At 43.5% G+C, this 15,707-nt stretch overlaps 1 protein-coding gene across 1 annotated transcript; it reads right to left on the minus strand.

Moving 5' to 3' along the window:
- Positions 1–971: 971 nt before the first annotated feature.
- Positions 972–15,054, minus strand: NUP42 (nucleoporin 42). Its single transcript, XM_074862885.1, has 7 exons — positions 14,900–15,054; positions 13,696–13,963; positions 6,204–6,298; positions 5,806–5,882; positions 3,661–3,747; positions 1,833–1,917; positions 972–1,695 (listed from the first exon to the last, which is right to left on the minus strand). Exons 1-7 carry the CDS (start codon positions 15,021–15,023, stop codon positions 1,136–1,138), a joined length of 1,296 nt encoding a protein of 431 aa, XP_074718986.1. The 5' UTR covers positions 15,024–15,054; the 3' UTR covers positions 972–1,135.
- Between the last annotated feature and the right edge of the window lie 653 nt (positions 15,055–15,707).

Genomic DNA, 15,707 nt, shown 5'->3' on the forward strand with positions numbered 1-15,707 from the left:
ATACAAATAATAATAAAATGTATAGGAACTTTAGAAAAACCTTATAGCTTTCTGATATAATTGGGTTTGAGAACCACTAGGGCTTCACAAATGAAATATGGGAAAGAGTAGAGCATGTAATAGAATGAGTTCAGGCAGTTATGGAAGTCATCCGACAAACCACAAACATTTTCTTGTTTGTTGTTAAGTACTAACTTCTTACAAAAGTGAGTTTAACAACTTCTGTAAAGATGGAGGATTTCTGCAACTCCCATGGCTTTTGGTATGTTGCCCAGTTCCTGTGTCAAAATCTCAGTAACTGGCATAAATGATCCAGAACTAAGCGAGCCCTGACAGAGGTACATGTCTTAATTTGTACAAGTCTTAGTACTGCTCCCGAGACCTCACTTGGAAAACACGCTTCCTAAGAATTACATGGAACTCTAGGCCAGTGTTATCAGTATTTTGTTTGTGAGTTACAGGAAGCCTGCGCTGGGTCATTAACAGCAATAACAGAAACCAGATGCCTTATTTCATCTACAAAACAATCACCAGAAAAATCCATATAAGCAACCCAGTACTATAACAAAACATATGCAAGTCTGTGGTACATCTACACCAAGCACATGGGCTGAGGTAACTGACTCACAGGTGACAGACGCACGTAGCCAGGTACAGACCACAGAGGAGCCCTCTACCTCCAAACACAGTTGTCAAAGGCTGCACAAACCCTTTAAAAGAAGAGGCGAGAGACAAGGTGGTCCAACAAGTAGTCTTGCACAGCAACTGTTTCTTTCTAGCATTCTACTCACAGTAGGCTGTGAATACCTCACCAAAGCATTCCTACTTTGGACAAAGCCTTTTTAATACAGTTTTTGCCCGGAATTTCAGGGCAAAAAGGGAAAGGGAACTATACATTTTATTTTCATTAGTTCATTTCTTTGATGTAAAAGGTCCACTCCAAAATAACCAAGAAATCATAAAATACAGTGTTCAAATGTTTATACCTGTGTTTATTATTGCAGAAGACTTAGAGATGAAACAAAAATTAACTCAGATGGAAGCATTTTATTACTCAACCACAAAATTGTGTAGTTTAGGTATCAGAGAAGTTACCATAACACATTATTTCAGAATAAACTTAAAAGTCCTAAACTTATAAAAGTTCTAACGGGGGTGGCTTAAGAGGAATCTTTCCCATCGTAAACTTTTTTGCTTCAAATTGTTTCAACTCTTCAGCTGACAATTCACTCTTTGGTGTAAATAACTTCCCTGATGTAGTATTGTTTGTGACTGCAGAAGACGCTGATGTTATGTTATGTCCAGAGGCACTGGCAGTCTGTCCAAATAAAGTACTGCTTGAATGTGAGGGAGAAGCTGCTACTGCTGCATTAGAAGCTCCAAAGTCTGTAAGCGGAGTGGTGCTTGAAGTGTTCACAGCAGAAGAACTGCCAAACCCTGAAAACCCAGAAGTTCCAAAACCGCTAGTTGTTTCAGAAGTTTTAAATGAGAAGGAGGCTGCAGATGGAGCCACCGGGCTGCCAAAACCAACAGAATGGGATACACTTGGAGAGGACGTCATACCAAATGCAGGATTACAACCAGCAGAACTGCTCCCAAAAGCAGGGGTGTTTCCAGATGATGCACTAACGAGACTGGAACTTATTTTAAAGGAGAAGCTACTAGCACTGTTACTGCTGCTGTTCACAGGAAAGTCTGCAATTAAAACATTTATGAAAAAATGTTACAATGCGCACACCTGTGATACTAAACCACTGCTGTATTTCAGTAACGCAGAAGAAGAAAAAACTCAAGAAAACGTTTAACTGTGGGTTCTTAATGCAGGAACTTACTTGACAATCCAAAGCTTGATGTCTGCTGTCCTCCAAATCCAAAGGAAGGCAATGGTTGACTGACTGTGTTCTTTAATTCGGAGAGCTTAAAAAATTCCAAATACATAAATGAAAAATAGATTCCAAAAGAGTGAAATGTGTTTCAATAAGTACTTGAAACAAAAATATAGCTGCCCAGTCCAATTTAATACAACTCAGCCTAAGTCAGACACTGATCACTTTCAGCACGATTGCATACTCTTGCAGCTATGAACAAAATGCTTTAAGGCAATCCATTGTTCTCTGTAAAACACTGCAGAAACACAAATATATTACAATTTACATATTTTTGTCTGTCAGTCAATGAGCTGAACACCCCTTCCAGCTCTCCTTCTCATCTCCTACCTATTTCAGTTAGTACTTTATGACCCTTTCTATGTCACTGCTTTGACTTAAGTCTGTTCTCACTTCGGCACATCTAGTTTTCTGTGCTAAAGCCCAAATCCCACTTCTTCACCTTCACCCTCGAACATACCAAGGGGTATGATCAGATTACTAAAACTTTAATGCACTTCATGCAGACTCCACTTAAGTTACTCTATCTCCCTGATTATTTAACATTGCCTTTAACTCAAACATTCTCTTCCGACACATCTAGATTCACAAGTGTTTGTCACTTTCCCAGGAACAACTAGTCTTTATATCTTCAAATTTTATCCAAACAGTTTCTCTCCCACCTATCTATCAATTTCTCCTTCTGGTGTTACCAAAATGCTCTACTTATCCTAAGATGGCCTGGAGGACAATTCTGGTCTCATCTGCTGATTATACCTTGGAAGAGACAACATCAGCACACGGAAGGAAAGGTGGGGTGGATTTACTATAAAGTAAAGAAAGGTGGGCCTCTTACTATACATGTACTCAGCCGGATCCCAACCTTAAGCCATGGTTACTACTATGTGGCTTGCAATAATAGTATTCCAAACCTGGGTTCCAGCTGCTGCCTTGCTAACACAGAACCATCCCGATTCACTACTTTCCTTAGTTAAAGAGTTTTATAATACCTGCCTGCAATACACCAATTTCATGATTCCAGAGAAAGGTGGATTAAGACCCAAAACAGTATTGACAGACTTTCATGTTCACCTGTCTCAGGCAGTGCTAGAATACTCAGTCACGCTTCTATTGCCTATAAAAACCACATAGACAGAGAGATGGGGCAGTTTTCAAACTGCAATCATTATCCTCTTATGTAGTTCCTCCTTATACCCTTTCCACTTTCTCTAATTTTCCCAGGAGCATTCTAAGATTACTGTCAAGGTCTTTGTGCTGCCAGTCAGCCAAAAGCTTTCATGCCAGATGTTTTTCAACAGTGTCAGAATATAACACGTTATGGTTGAGATTTTCAGAACAGTTCATAGATCTACCATAAAATTGCCAATGAATCTAGGGATCAAACACTTTGTTTGATGTTGTCTCAGCTATTTAGGTGCAAACAAGGATGCCCTAAAAGAATCACATATATCTGGTTGTAAAATATAGTGTATCCTGCGATCTTCAAAGCAATACCTATCACCTATTTATATAAAGTTAGTAGAAGTGTAGTTAAATACTTTGATAAGAGCTGAAGTTTCTATGGAACATTTGCAAGATCTCTTCAATAAAAACAAGGTGACATATTACAACTATCATATCTTAGAAATCTTTGTAGCAGAAATTAACATTGGCATTTGCAGGACAGTTTGGTGAAATGTGTCTAAAAAACCACAAATCTAAGAAAAACATTTGCCCAAGATAAACAAAAAAATGACATCAGGAACAGAAACAGTTTACCTTCATTAACACTTACCAAAGCTGCTTTTGTTGATGCATTTAAAGATTTCAACTGAAACAGATTATTTTTCCATTGTTTTGCTAACTGTTGGACAGAATTTATCTAAAAAGGGGGGAAAAGAAAAGCATGTTTTTATTACTGGTGAAGACAAAAAAAAAAAAGTGATCTGACAACTGAAAGAAAATTTCTAGAATTAGAAAAGAAATTTCATTAAGCGAAGACAACAAGATTTTTGCTTTCCTGAAACTTCAAGGTTAAAAGCTGAAATTTTTGTTACTAACACAGAATTCCTTTCAATTCTCTTCCTATTGCCCTTAAATCAAGTTTTTTACCTCACATAAGATTAAAAAAATGTCCTGGGACTTTCTAAATCTAAGTTCTATCACTATGTGAATTAGGTGCTTGGGACAAAAAAAAACAAACAAAAACAAACCACACAAAAAACATGTACATTTTAAGTTTAAGAGAACAAACTCTTTAATCCTTGTTTTATTTCTGGTTTGTCCACTTATTACTCATTCATTAAGCTGAAGACCTAAGATTTGCCTTAGCTTCTCCCATATTTTCAGAAAAAAAAAAAAATGCCCATTTTCAAAACATTATCATCCAAAACACTTCACAGTGTCATCCTAAAATATTTAGCTTTGAAGAAATTAACCTTAATTTAAATCAGCCCCTTTAATGTGATCCAACAGATTACTGCTCAGAACATATCCAGCAATAAATACTACCTGTGTCTTTCTGATAACTGTGATTAAAGTATTAAACATGAAACTGGAAAGTCATGAAATAACTAACTTTTCAGGAATTTCAAACCTGAATTTCCTATATTTAAGTTCAACACACCTTATTTGAAGCCTGGCCTAATTCAATTTTCCTTAAAAACTAACCAAGTAAAACATGTAATGTCCCAAATGCCTGCAAGAGTGCAGTGAGTAATCTTTTTGTAAACAAATTCCTTAATTTTTCAAAAGGGTCTTACATCACAAACATCAATAATTCTTTTGTGTCTAGTCACATGCTGGAAGATCATGTTGCTTGGTATCAGCTCTTATAAAACAGACTGGAAAATTCAGATTTTGACCCAGTTTAAGAATAGAAACACATGCTTTGGAAAAGACATGTTGTACTTAAACATTCTGTGACAGAACTGTATCATACAGTTTATCATCTGTATACTGAGACTTTCATGAACTTGCTTTCAGTGCTTCAGTTAGGCCACAAATGTTTTTAATAGCCAGGCATAGTGTATTGTTTAATATTTCAGTTTATTTTTTTAACTGAAGGTTTTTTTTAAAAAAAAAAAAAGAAAAATCTTTCTCCCATCGCTGAAAATGCAATTCTGGTAATTCTAAACATGTGAAGCAACGGTGGTGACAACAGCAATTCCTTCTGCAATACAGAACCAAGGGGAAGAGGAAAAAGTGCAATGTAACTTGAATTAGTTTGTCCTTGTGTCTATATAATAGCCCGATTCCTTTCCTGGCACAACACTGAACTGTGGTAGCTTCCTTGATATTGGTAGGACTATGAGGGAGGAACGGTACACATAAGTTTAGAGATACATATAAAAACATATATATTACTTCTTTTCTAGAAGTGTATATACTCCTTTAGAAATATCTGCTATTTTCAGCATTGCCTGCAATAAAGGTATGTAAAAGAACAAGGTCAAATAAACTTCCCTGCTGTTCTACCTAGTGCTGTACATCCAGCTCTAACACTCAAACTGGCTAATAGCATATAAAGTATTAAACTTTTGAGACAGGACTCAAATACCTTCTACAAACAACACACAAGAGCAGGGACAAGACTAAGACAAGGAGTGTCTAGGTTTAGAAAGACCATACATTTAACTGAGACTAGATAAGAGTCTCCACTTTTTGCAGGAGCTGATGTGTCTAAATATTTAGGCCACCAGCTTTAGAATGCCAGATCCAATGGTTTTATCCTGTGATCTCAGACAGAACTAGGAAGTTATGGTAGAGCATACAGACTAGCAGCTATTTTTGCATTCTATTTGGTGCACAGTAATTTAAAAATATTTTGGCATTCTCATAATCTCCTAGAGTTTGGTAATTAATGAGTCAAGAGCTGCCACCTGACAAGTCCTATCTCTAAATGTGTTCCATAAAAAGTCAATATTTTTTAAATACTTACATAGTTCTGAATGTTATTGTTTGCTCTGCAGTTGTAATACTCCAGACGCAACTCTTCTGGAGAGAAATCGTGAAAGCCTGTAAGGAGAGGAATAATCAAAAACCTCCCAGAAAATACATTAATACTTTCAATTGACCTCTATAGTTATGAAGAAATGGGCCTTGGTACATTACCTGTAATAAGTCAGTCACCGTTGGAGACACAAAAAGGATTCATTACAGAACTTCAAAGATATGAACGTCCAAAATACATTTGCCATAATCCAATATTCCTTTCTGTTCCATCACAAGGCAAATTATCACCTTGCAAATAGTTCCACAGAGGTACAACAGTGTGGACAAGCATAAGAAACATCCTAAATAGCAGCAATATGCAGCAGTTCTGAAAACATTACCTACCTGAGACATTCGGCTTTTCTTTCATGGGTGAATAACATGAAAATATCCATTGCCCTGAAGACTGCCAAATCTCCATGTCTTTCACTACACATTCGCTAGAAAAAAAACCAAAATCACAGATGAAGGTGAAATTATATGGTGAAAACAAAACCACCAGAAGCAATTGCCTAATTTGAATCCAAAGTCAGATTCAAATACCTGCTACCATGAAAATTAATGAAGTGTGACACTAGTCAGAATGAACAAGAGAATTACTCAGTTCTCTGCGGAAAAAATGGACTTAACAGGCAAGATACATGAATGTCCCTTCAAAGCATTTTACTTTATCATCTAACTGCAAGTAAACCAAACCAGATCTTAAAAAAACCCCAAAATCCCAAACCACACAAAGTATTTTTTAATCTCTACAATTTAAAACCTTCTCAATACTGGATGATTTTACAATATAAATGAACATGCACAGTATTAAATAGCAAAATACAGAGGAAAAAAAAAAAAAAAAGAAATAAGTGTTCCACGTAAGTTTCTGGAAAAGAATCAAAAGCATAAAAATCCAGACACTACAAAAGCAGAGAAATAGAAGCAACATCAACAAAAGTAAATCCAAATGTAAACAGTGAAAGGATGTTGTGGTTTGAACTCAGTTGGTAGCAACTGCCCAGGTGGCCAGTTGTTTATTCCCCGCCCCCCACCGCGAAATAGGGGAGGGATAAAGAAAAAAATTTGTACATTAAATAACAAAAATTTACTTGCAAAAACAACAGCAATGATAGTAGTCCAAAATAAGTAAAATGCAGTAGTGGCTCACCGAATGGCAGCCAGTACGGAACCCATCTCCAGCAGCGATCTCAACCCACCAGAGAAGCCCACCCCGTTGATCCGGAAACCGAAACCACAACAAACAAGGCACGTGCCCGCCTACAGGCTGAGCTTTGATGGACATGGAATGGTCCAATGACCAATCAGGACCCAGCCCTTCAGCTGTGCTCCCTCTCAGCCCACGGGAAGTTAACTCTATCCTGGCCAAAACCAGGACAGTCTCCACCCCTTATTCCATACCACTGACATCATGCTCAGGTTCCAAATACATTCTAAGGAATCACCACCCCTTTTTTTCCCAGGTTTCACAGATATCATCCCCTCAGTCTATGGGCCATCCTTCCAAAATGTCTGCTGAGTTCATTTAGCCCATAATTTCAGGTTCCATCTGTCATGGTAGTCTTTAAGGCTGGAAGAATGAGGTGAAGCTAGCTCAGTCGGTGGAGCAGAAGGCTTTGGATGTGGCAGAAGGATGTTGTGAGGCACCAATTGCAATAATAGGGTTATTTGACAGTTCAATTCATTGGCTATTTTCACCCAAAATCAAATCTCCTTGAGGCATGCATCAGACTTCTCTGTCCTTCTGCACTACCCACCAGGTGCACCCAGGTCCTTGGGCAAAAGTAATCCCACGCATGGGTTTACCTTTACCCGATACAGGAATAACCCAGACAGTCTTCCCCAGCGTATTTTTCATGTGCACTACAGGGACTTTATCCCCATCTACAGTAAGAGGTTTGACTGAGCAGGGCCAGCTTGCTTGGCAGATCCTCTAGTATTGACTAACCAGGTGGCTTTTGCTAAATGCACGTCCCTGTTTGAAAGTTCCACCACCCATTGCTCTCAGTGTAGTTTTCAGCAATCCATTGTATCGGTCAATTTTCCCAGAGGCTGGTGCATGGTAGGGAATGTGATATATCTGCTCAATACCATGTTCTTTGGCCCAAGTGTCTATGAGGTTATTTCGGAAATGTGTCCCATTATCTGACTCAATCCCTTCTGGCATGCCATGCTGCCATAAGACTTTCTCCTCAAGGCCTAAAATGGTGTTCCGGGCAGTGGCATGGGGCACGGCATAAGTTTCCAACCAACCCATGGCTGTTTCCACCATTGTAAGCACATAGTGTTTGCCATGCTGAGTTCATGGGAGCGTGATATAATCAATCTGCCAGGCCTCCCCATATTTATATTTTGACCATCGTGCTCCATACGAAATGGGCTTTAACAGTTTGGCTTGCTTGATCGTAGCACATGTTTGACATTCATGGATTACCTGTGCAATGGCATCCACGACTAAGTCCACCCCTCGGTCACAAGCCCATCTATATGCTCCATCTCTTCCCTGATGGCCTGAGGAGTCATGGGCGCAGCGAGCCATGAATTGTTCACCCTTATGTTGCCAGTCCAGATCTACTTGAGCCACCTTAATCTTAGCAGCCTGATGCACCTGCTGGTTGTTCTGATGTTCTTCAGTGGTCCGGCTCTCAGCTATGTGAGCGTCTACATGGCGCACTTTCACAACCAGAGTTCTCTACCTGAGCAGCAATATCTTGCCATAATTCAGCAGCCCAGATGGGTTTGCCTCTGTACTGCCAATTGCTCCGTTTCCACTGCTGTAACCACCCCACAGGTCATTTGCCACATCCATGAGTCAGTATAGAGGTAGAGCACTGGCCACCTTTCTCGCTCAGCAATATCCAAGGCCAGCTGGATGGCTTTCACCTCTGCGAACTGACTTCATTCACCTTCTCCTTCATCTTCAGCGACCCATCGTGTGGGGCTCCATACAGCTGCCTTCCACCTTCGATGTTTCCCCACAATGCGACAGGACCCGTCAGTAAACAGGGCATATCACTTCTCATTATCCAGTAGTTTATTATATGGTGGGGCCTCTTCAGCACGTGCTACCTCTTCCTCTGGCGCCATTCCAAAATTTTTGCCTTCTGGCCAATTCGTAATCACTTCCAATATTCCTGGACAGCTGGAGCTCCCTATTCGAGCCCGTTGTGTGATTAATGCAACCCATTTACTCCACGTGGCATCAGTTGCATGGTGTGTAGAGGGGACACTCCCTTTGAACATCCAGCCCAGCACCAGCAGTCGGGGTGCCAGGAGGAGCTGTACTTCAGTCCCAATCACCTCTGAAGGAGCTCCGACCCCTTCGTATGCTGCCAATATCTCATTTTTGGTTGGAGTATAGCGGTCCTCAGATCCTCTGTATCCCCGACTCCAAAACCCCAGGGGTTGACCCTGAGTCTCCCCTGGTGCTCTCTGCCAGAGACTCCAGGTAGGGCCATTCTTTCCAGCTGCAGTATAGAGTACATTTTTAACATCTTGTCCTGTATGAACTGGCCCAAGAGCTACTGCATGGACTATCTCCTGTTTAATTTGTTCAAAACCTTGTTGTTATTCCAGGCCCCATATAAAATCATTCTTTTTCCAGGTCACTTGATAGAGAGGGTTTACAATCTGACTGTAATTTGGAATGTGCAGTCTCCAGAAACCCACAACACCTAAGAAAGCTTGTGTCTCCTTGCTGTTAGTCGGTGGGGACATAGCTGTTATTTTATTAATCACCTCCATTGGAATCTGAAGACGTCCATCTTGCCACTTTACTCCTAAAAAACTTAATCTCTTGTGCAGGTCCCTTGACCTTACCGCACTTTATGGCAAACCCAGCTCTCAGAAGGATTTGGATTATTTTTTCCCCTTTCTCAAAAACTTCTTCCGCTGTATTACCCCATACAATGATGCCATCGATGTACTGTAAGTGTTCCGGGGCTTCACCCTGTTCCAGTGCAGTCTGAATCAGTCCATGGTAAATGGTGGGGCTGCATTTCCACCCCTGGGGCAGTCGATTCCAGGTGTATTGGACACCCCTCCAGGTAAAAGCAAACTGTGGCCTGCATTCTGCTGCCAGAGGGATGGAGAAAAATGCTTTGGCAGTATCAGTGGAGAAAAATGCTTTGGCATACCACCTGGCTGCCTTCGACTCTAGTTCATACTGAAGCTCTAGCACGTCTGGCACGGCAGCACTCAGTGGTGGTGTGACTTCATTCAGGCCACGGTAGTCTACTGTTAATCTCCACTCTCCATTAGACTTTCGCAGTGGCCATAGAGGGCTGTTCAAGGGGGAGCGCGTCTTGCTGATGACTCCTTGATTTTCTAGCTGACGAATCAGTTTATGGATAGGGATTACAGAGTCTCGATTTGTGCGATATTGCCATCGGTGCACTGTTGTAGTGGCAACTGGCACCCGTTGTTCTTCGACCCTCAGCAATCTCACAACAGAAGGATCCTCTGAGAGACCAGGTAACACAGACAGCTGTTTAATTTCTTCTGTTTCCAAGGCAGCTATACCGAAAGCCCACCGATACCCTTTTGGGTCCTTGAAGTACCTTCTCCTGAGATAATCTATGCCAAAAATACATGGAGCATCTGGGCCAGTCACAATGGGGTGTTTTTCCCACTCTTTTCCACTTAGGCTCACCTCGGCCTCCAATACAGTCAACTGTTGAGACCCCCCTGTCACTCCTGAAATACAAATGGGTTCTGCTCCTTTAAAATTTGATGGCATTATGGTGCATTGAGCGCCAGTGTCCACTAGAGCCTTATACTGCTGGGGGTCCAACATGCCAGGACACTGAATCCACATGGACCAATAAACTCAATTGTCCCTGTCCTCCACCCGGCTGAAGGCAGGGCCCCTCTAATGTTGGTTATAATACCCACTGACAACAAATGGGTTAGTGTGGTGTGCATGGATTTTAGTCTCATCTTGATCACTTATTTCTTGTGAATATAAGTCAGAAGTTCTTCACATAGGATCATGAGCAAAGTCGACCTTTCTGCTCTGTTTGGGCACTTGATTACTGGAAACTGGAGCAGCATTTCTTCTAAAAGAACCCCGTTTTGTACTTGTTCCTCCTTTCAACTCACATACCCGCTCTTCTAGGAGGTAGGCAGGTTTTCCATCCCATTTCTTCATGTCTTCTCCATAGTCACGCAGGCGATGCCACAGCTTCCCCCGTGGTGTATACCGGTTTCCTCGAGTAGAGAGATGACTGCTCCCAATAGCCGAGATCTAGTCTGTGCAGGTGGGGAGTAGGACATGTCCTGTTTAAATTGCTGTAAATCTTGAGATAATTTCTCCACAGCCGCAGTGAGGGAGGAGGAGAGACTTTCTTCATATTGTCGTAGTCAGCGAGCCAGTTCATCCACTGTTGGTCCCTCTTTGTCTCTCCAATCCACTACTGCTAATGCATTGGCATATGATGATGGTGTGCTCCGTACAAACTTCCTCCACATGGGCCGGATGCACTGGACTTCATCTGGATCTGTGGGTAGCTGTGCATTGTCTGGGTCATAGTAAACCATCTCCCACACAGCTAGCTCCCTCAAGTATTGAATGCCTCTCTCCATAGTGGTCCACTTACTTGGATGACATACAAAATCTTCCTTGAAGGGATACCTCTCCCTCACATTTGACAGAAGTCGCCTCCAGAGACTGAGATTTTGTGTCTTCTTTCCAATGGCTTTGTCAATGCCTCCTTCCCTAGACAGGGATCCTAGCTGTCTTGCCTCCCTGCCCTCTAATTCCATGCTACTGGCCCCGCTATCCCAGCATGGGAGCAGCCAGGTAACGAGTTGCTCACCTGGATGGCGACTGCAATCTTTTCGCATGTCGTGCAACTCACTCAGGGATAAGGATCGGGTGACTATCACTGGCTCTGCCTCCTCCTCCTGTTCTCGTGATGGGCCTGGTTCATCATCACCCTGTACGCTGGGAGGGGATTTTCTTCTGTATTTCCTCTTATGTGTGGGAGCAACTGACATTGTCATGGGTTGGTTCTCTGGTTCAGCTGCAGTGCCTGGGGTTGGGGTTGTAGTTTCTGTTGTGGATTTTGGAGTGGTTGCACTGTCTGTTACTTTGTTACCAGACTCACAGCCCTTCTCCTCCTCTTGAGGGTGCTGAACAGTGTTTAATAGCACTGGGTAGGCATGGGCTAGGCCCCAGCATGTTGCAGTGAGCTGTGCCTCTCTGGAATTACTCAGGTGACAACATACTTTTTCTAAATATTTTACAAGTTCTTCAGGATTCTGCACCTGTTCAGGAGTGAAGTTCCAATACACTGGAGGTGCCCACTGTTCTAGGTACTTGCCCATGCTACTCCACATCCCCAGCCACTCATAATTCTCCAATCTTGGGGTAGGTTTCCAGGTGATATTCTTAAATAGTTGCTTAACCCTGAACAAAACCTGAACCACTTGCAGGAACACACTAGCTCCTAGCAGTAAAACGACAATGTTAATATCAGCATTCCAAAGGTATCTGAAATTCACAAATTCCTCAAACACAATTGTAAATAGCCCCAGGGCTGATGACAGCACCCTGTCATAGATAAGCATCACATAGTACAGCAAAAACAAGATCTTAACCCAACTCTCACGGACTGTGAGCAACAGCATGGGAAAAACATAATGCAAATTAGGTGATAAAATCTTAAGGAGCCAAGAAATCAACATTATTACCCATTCTGCCATTATCTCAAACTTCATGCCCCACGTTGGGTGCCAAAAACTGTTGTGGTTTGAACTCAGCCAGTAGCAAATTGCCGGGTGGCCAGTTGTTTACCTCCCCCCCGCGGTGAAATAGGGGAGGGATAAAAAAAAAAAATTTGTAGGTTAAATAACAAAAATTTACTTGCAAAAACAACAGCAATGATAGTAGTCCAAACCAGGTAAAATGCAGTAGTGGCTCACCGAACTGCGACCGGTATGGAGTCCATCCCCAGCAGCGATCTTGACCAGAGAAGCCCACCCAGTTGATCTCGACACCGAAACCAAAACAAATAATGCACGTGCCCGCCTATAGTCTGAGCTTTGATGTCACAAGACATGGAATGGTCCAATGACTAATCAGGACCCAGCCCTCTCAGCCCACAGAAAGTTAACTCTATCCTGGCCAAAACCAGGACAAAGGATAAAAACTAAGGTGGACAAGCAGACCACTACACAGTAACAAAGATTCCAAGTATTTCAGCTGTTTGTAACACAATATATGTTTGTGTATGAGAAGCTAAATGAGTAATCTGTTAAGCATTTTCTTAATGTAATCTTAAAAAAACAACAGAAAGCGGTTCCAAAACCCTGCTTCTTCAGGAAAATCACACTGCCTGTTGCTTCTCATCACCTTGAACCTGCTGGTCCTCTCAACTGACTAACATACATGCATGTGAAACCAGGTTTCAATAGTTTTGCTATTAGCAGAACAATTTGTTACCTTAAGTGTCAGGAAAGCCAAGTCAAATAGTTCATTTTCTCAAAGAGTTTTTTTTTAATGGTTGAAATGCTGTCCAAGGGGCTCTGGCCCCTTATTTTCAAGTACTGAAATTTGTTTCCTTCCTTATCCTCCTGACCACAACTTAAATACCATACTGCCTTATTAATATCACAGCTGTCTAGCTGCCCAACCCAGGCTCAAAACAAGGATCACTTTCTTCCTGTGCCAGCATAACTCAAGACAACTCAGTGAAGAGGTGTTTTCTATGGTTCTTACTACACATCCCAGCTTCCTCCTCATGATCATGTCCTCTACATTACCCCTAATAAGTCAGTAAACTTTTAAACTGCTCATTCTAGATGCTTTCAGTAAGACAGGACTATAACTTACAGAAGTCTCTCCTCTTCATCTTTATAGCCATCAGCAATATTTTGACTGTTCATTAACGCAGAGAATCTGTTCTGTGAAAAGTCTGCATTTCTGCTGCTGCCGCCTGATGATCCAAAATCAGAGGAGCCAAAAAATCCTCTTCCGTGATCTCTGCTGCCACCCCATGTATTAGACTTAAAGGTAGATGGCTGAATAACGTTAGTGTATCTCTGGTTGGTGGTACCCCATCCTCCTCCTCCTCCTCCGCCTCCTCCTCCTCCGCTAGTACCTTTCAACAAAAAAACCAAACAACAGAAGTCTTAAATCATTAAGATATTAAACAATACAACATCAGTGAAGACTGTAACTATTCTTATGGTGACAATAAAAAGTTTGGAAAGAAAATGTAGTTTTTTCCTAATAAGTTAACCTGATTATTTACCCAGCTTAACTTAGTGAGTTATCCAGGGTAGTTCTCCAATCAAAGGTAAGTGTGAACTCCTCCTCGCAACACCATGCCAACAACTGGTTGGCACTGCAGAAAAGAGACTGTTTCAGTTTTACTTACACTGTTTCATGAAGTACCTACCCCAGTAGAATAAAAATTAACTCAAAAGTGCATTTACATTAGGGGCTCCTGTCACTATAGAAGTGACTCTGTTGCACTGTCAAGGCCTTCCAAGTTAAGTTTTAAGACCTGAGACCCATCTGTGTGTGTTACTGGTAAACTGACCCTTCTTCAGCAGGTACAAACAACTGCAGTCGTGTCACTGTCTTGCCCGAACAGTATCTGTCTGTTCCCCATCATGTCTCTTGCATACTGAAAGCCTCCAAAGACCCCTATCCGATTAAAATTAACCTTCAAAAAGTACATCACGCAGGTGCTTGGAACTTGCTCACTGCTCTGCTCAGCGAAGTTCCACTGTTATTTCCGCCTGTGGCACCTCGCAGTCCCTTCGCCACAGCCCAAGCCCACAAGCGCCAGAACGGGCGCTGCCGCCAACGTCTGCTGCCAAGGCGACAGACGCAGGAGCAGGGCCGCCGCCGTCCCTCGAAGCTCCCGGCAGCGGCGGGCCGGACGGAGCCCCGGGGCCGGCACCGGGGGCCGCGCCGCCAAGCCCTCAGCGCGCACCTCCACCCCCTGCCCGCCCGCCCCACCGGAGGCCGCCCAGGCCGCCGTCCGGCCCTGCGCCCCCGCCCGCCGGGCCGCCGCGCTCGGCGGTACCTTGGTAGCGGGTCGGAGGGGGCCCAGAGGGCCCGTAGCGCCCGCCGCCGCCGCGGGGATGCTCGTTCCAGCACCTCTCGCCGAAGCGGCAGCGGCCCTGGAGGAAGAACTGACAGATGGCCATGGCTGCCCCGCGCGCCGCCGCCACGCTGACGTCAGAGGCGGGCGCCGCGCCGGGGAGGAGGCGGAGCCCTGGCGGGAGAGCGGGGAGAGGGCCGCCGCGCCGCTAGTGGCGAGGCCGCGGACGGCGGGCAGGGCCTCCGTGAGCGCAGGCCCCGCTCCCTCGCGCCGCAGGAGCCCGAGGAGCGTGTGCGAGGCCAGGCGAGCACGGCGGGGCCGCGTCGGTAGCCCAGTAGCGGTGAGAGGGGAGGGGAGGGGAGAGGAGTATCGCCTTCCGCCCCCCTCCCGTCGGGCAGTGAGCCGGAGCTCAGCGGGCAGCCGAGCCCCGGGGCCGGGCGCGAGGTAAAAGGCGAGGGAAGAGGAACTCCCCGGCTTACGTTAACACGAGTACTGTCACTTGGCACAGAGATTGCGTCGTGAAGAAAACGTTACAGAATCGTCTAGGTTGGGAAAGACCTTGAAGATCATCCAGTCCAACCATCAACCCAACAGTTCCCAACTACACCATGTCCCTCAGCGCTAACCCTCATGTCGAGGGGCGTGAGGAGCAGCAGCGCGCAGCCCTGCCCCCAGGGCCGCCACAAGCTACTTCTCCCACGTTCTTCTGCATACTTAGAAGTTTTTCAGTAGCTTAAAAAGAATTATTAATCCCTTGAAAATAAAATTCGAAAAGGGTGCTTCATAATTT

The sequence above is a fragment of the Strix uralensis genome, chromosome 1 (assembly GCF_047716275.1).
Source record: "Strix uralensis isolate ZFMK-TIS-50842 chromosome 1, bStrUra1, whole genome shotgun sequence".
Taxonomy (NCBI): Eukaryota; Metazoa; Chordata; class Aves; order Strigiformes; family Strigidae; genus Strix; species Strix uralensis.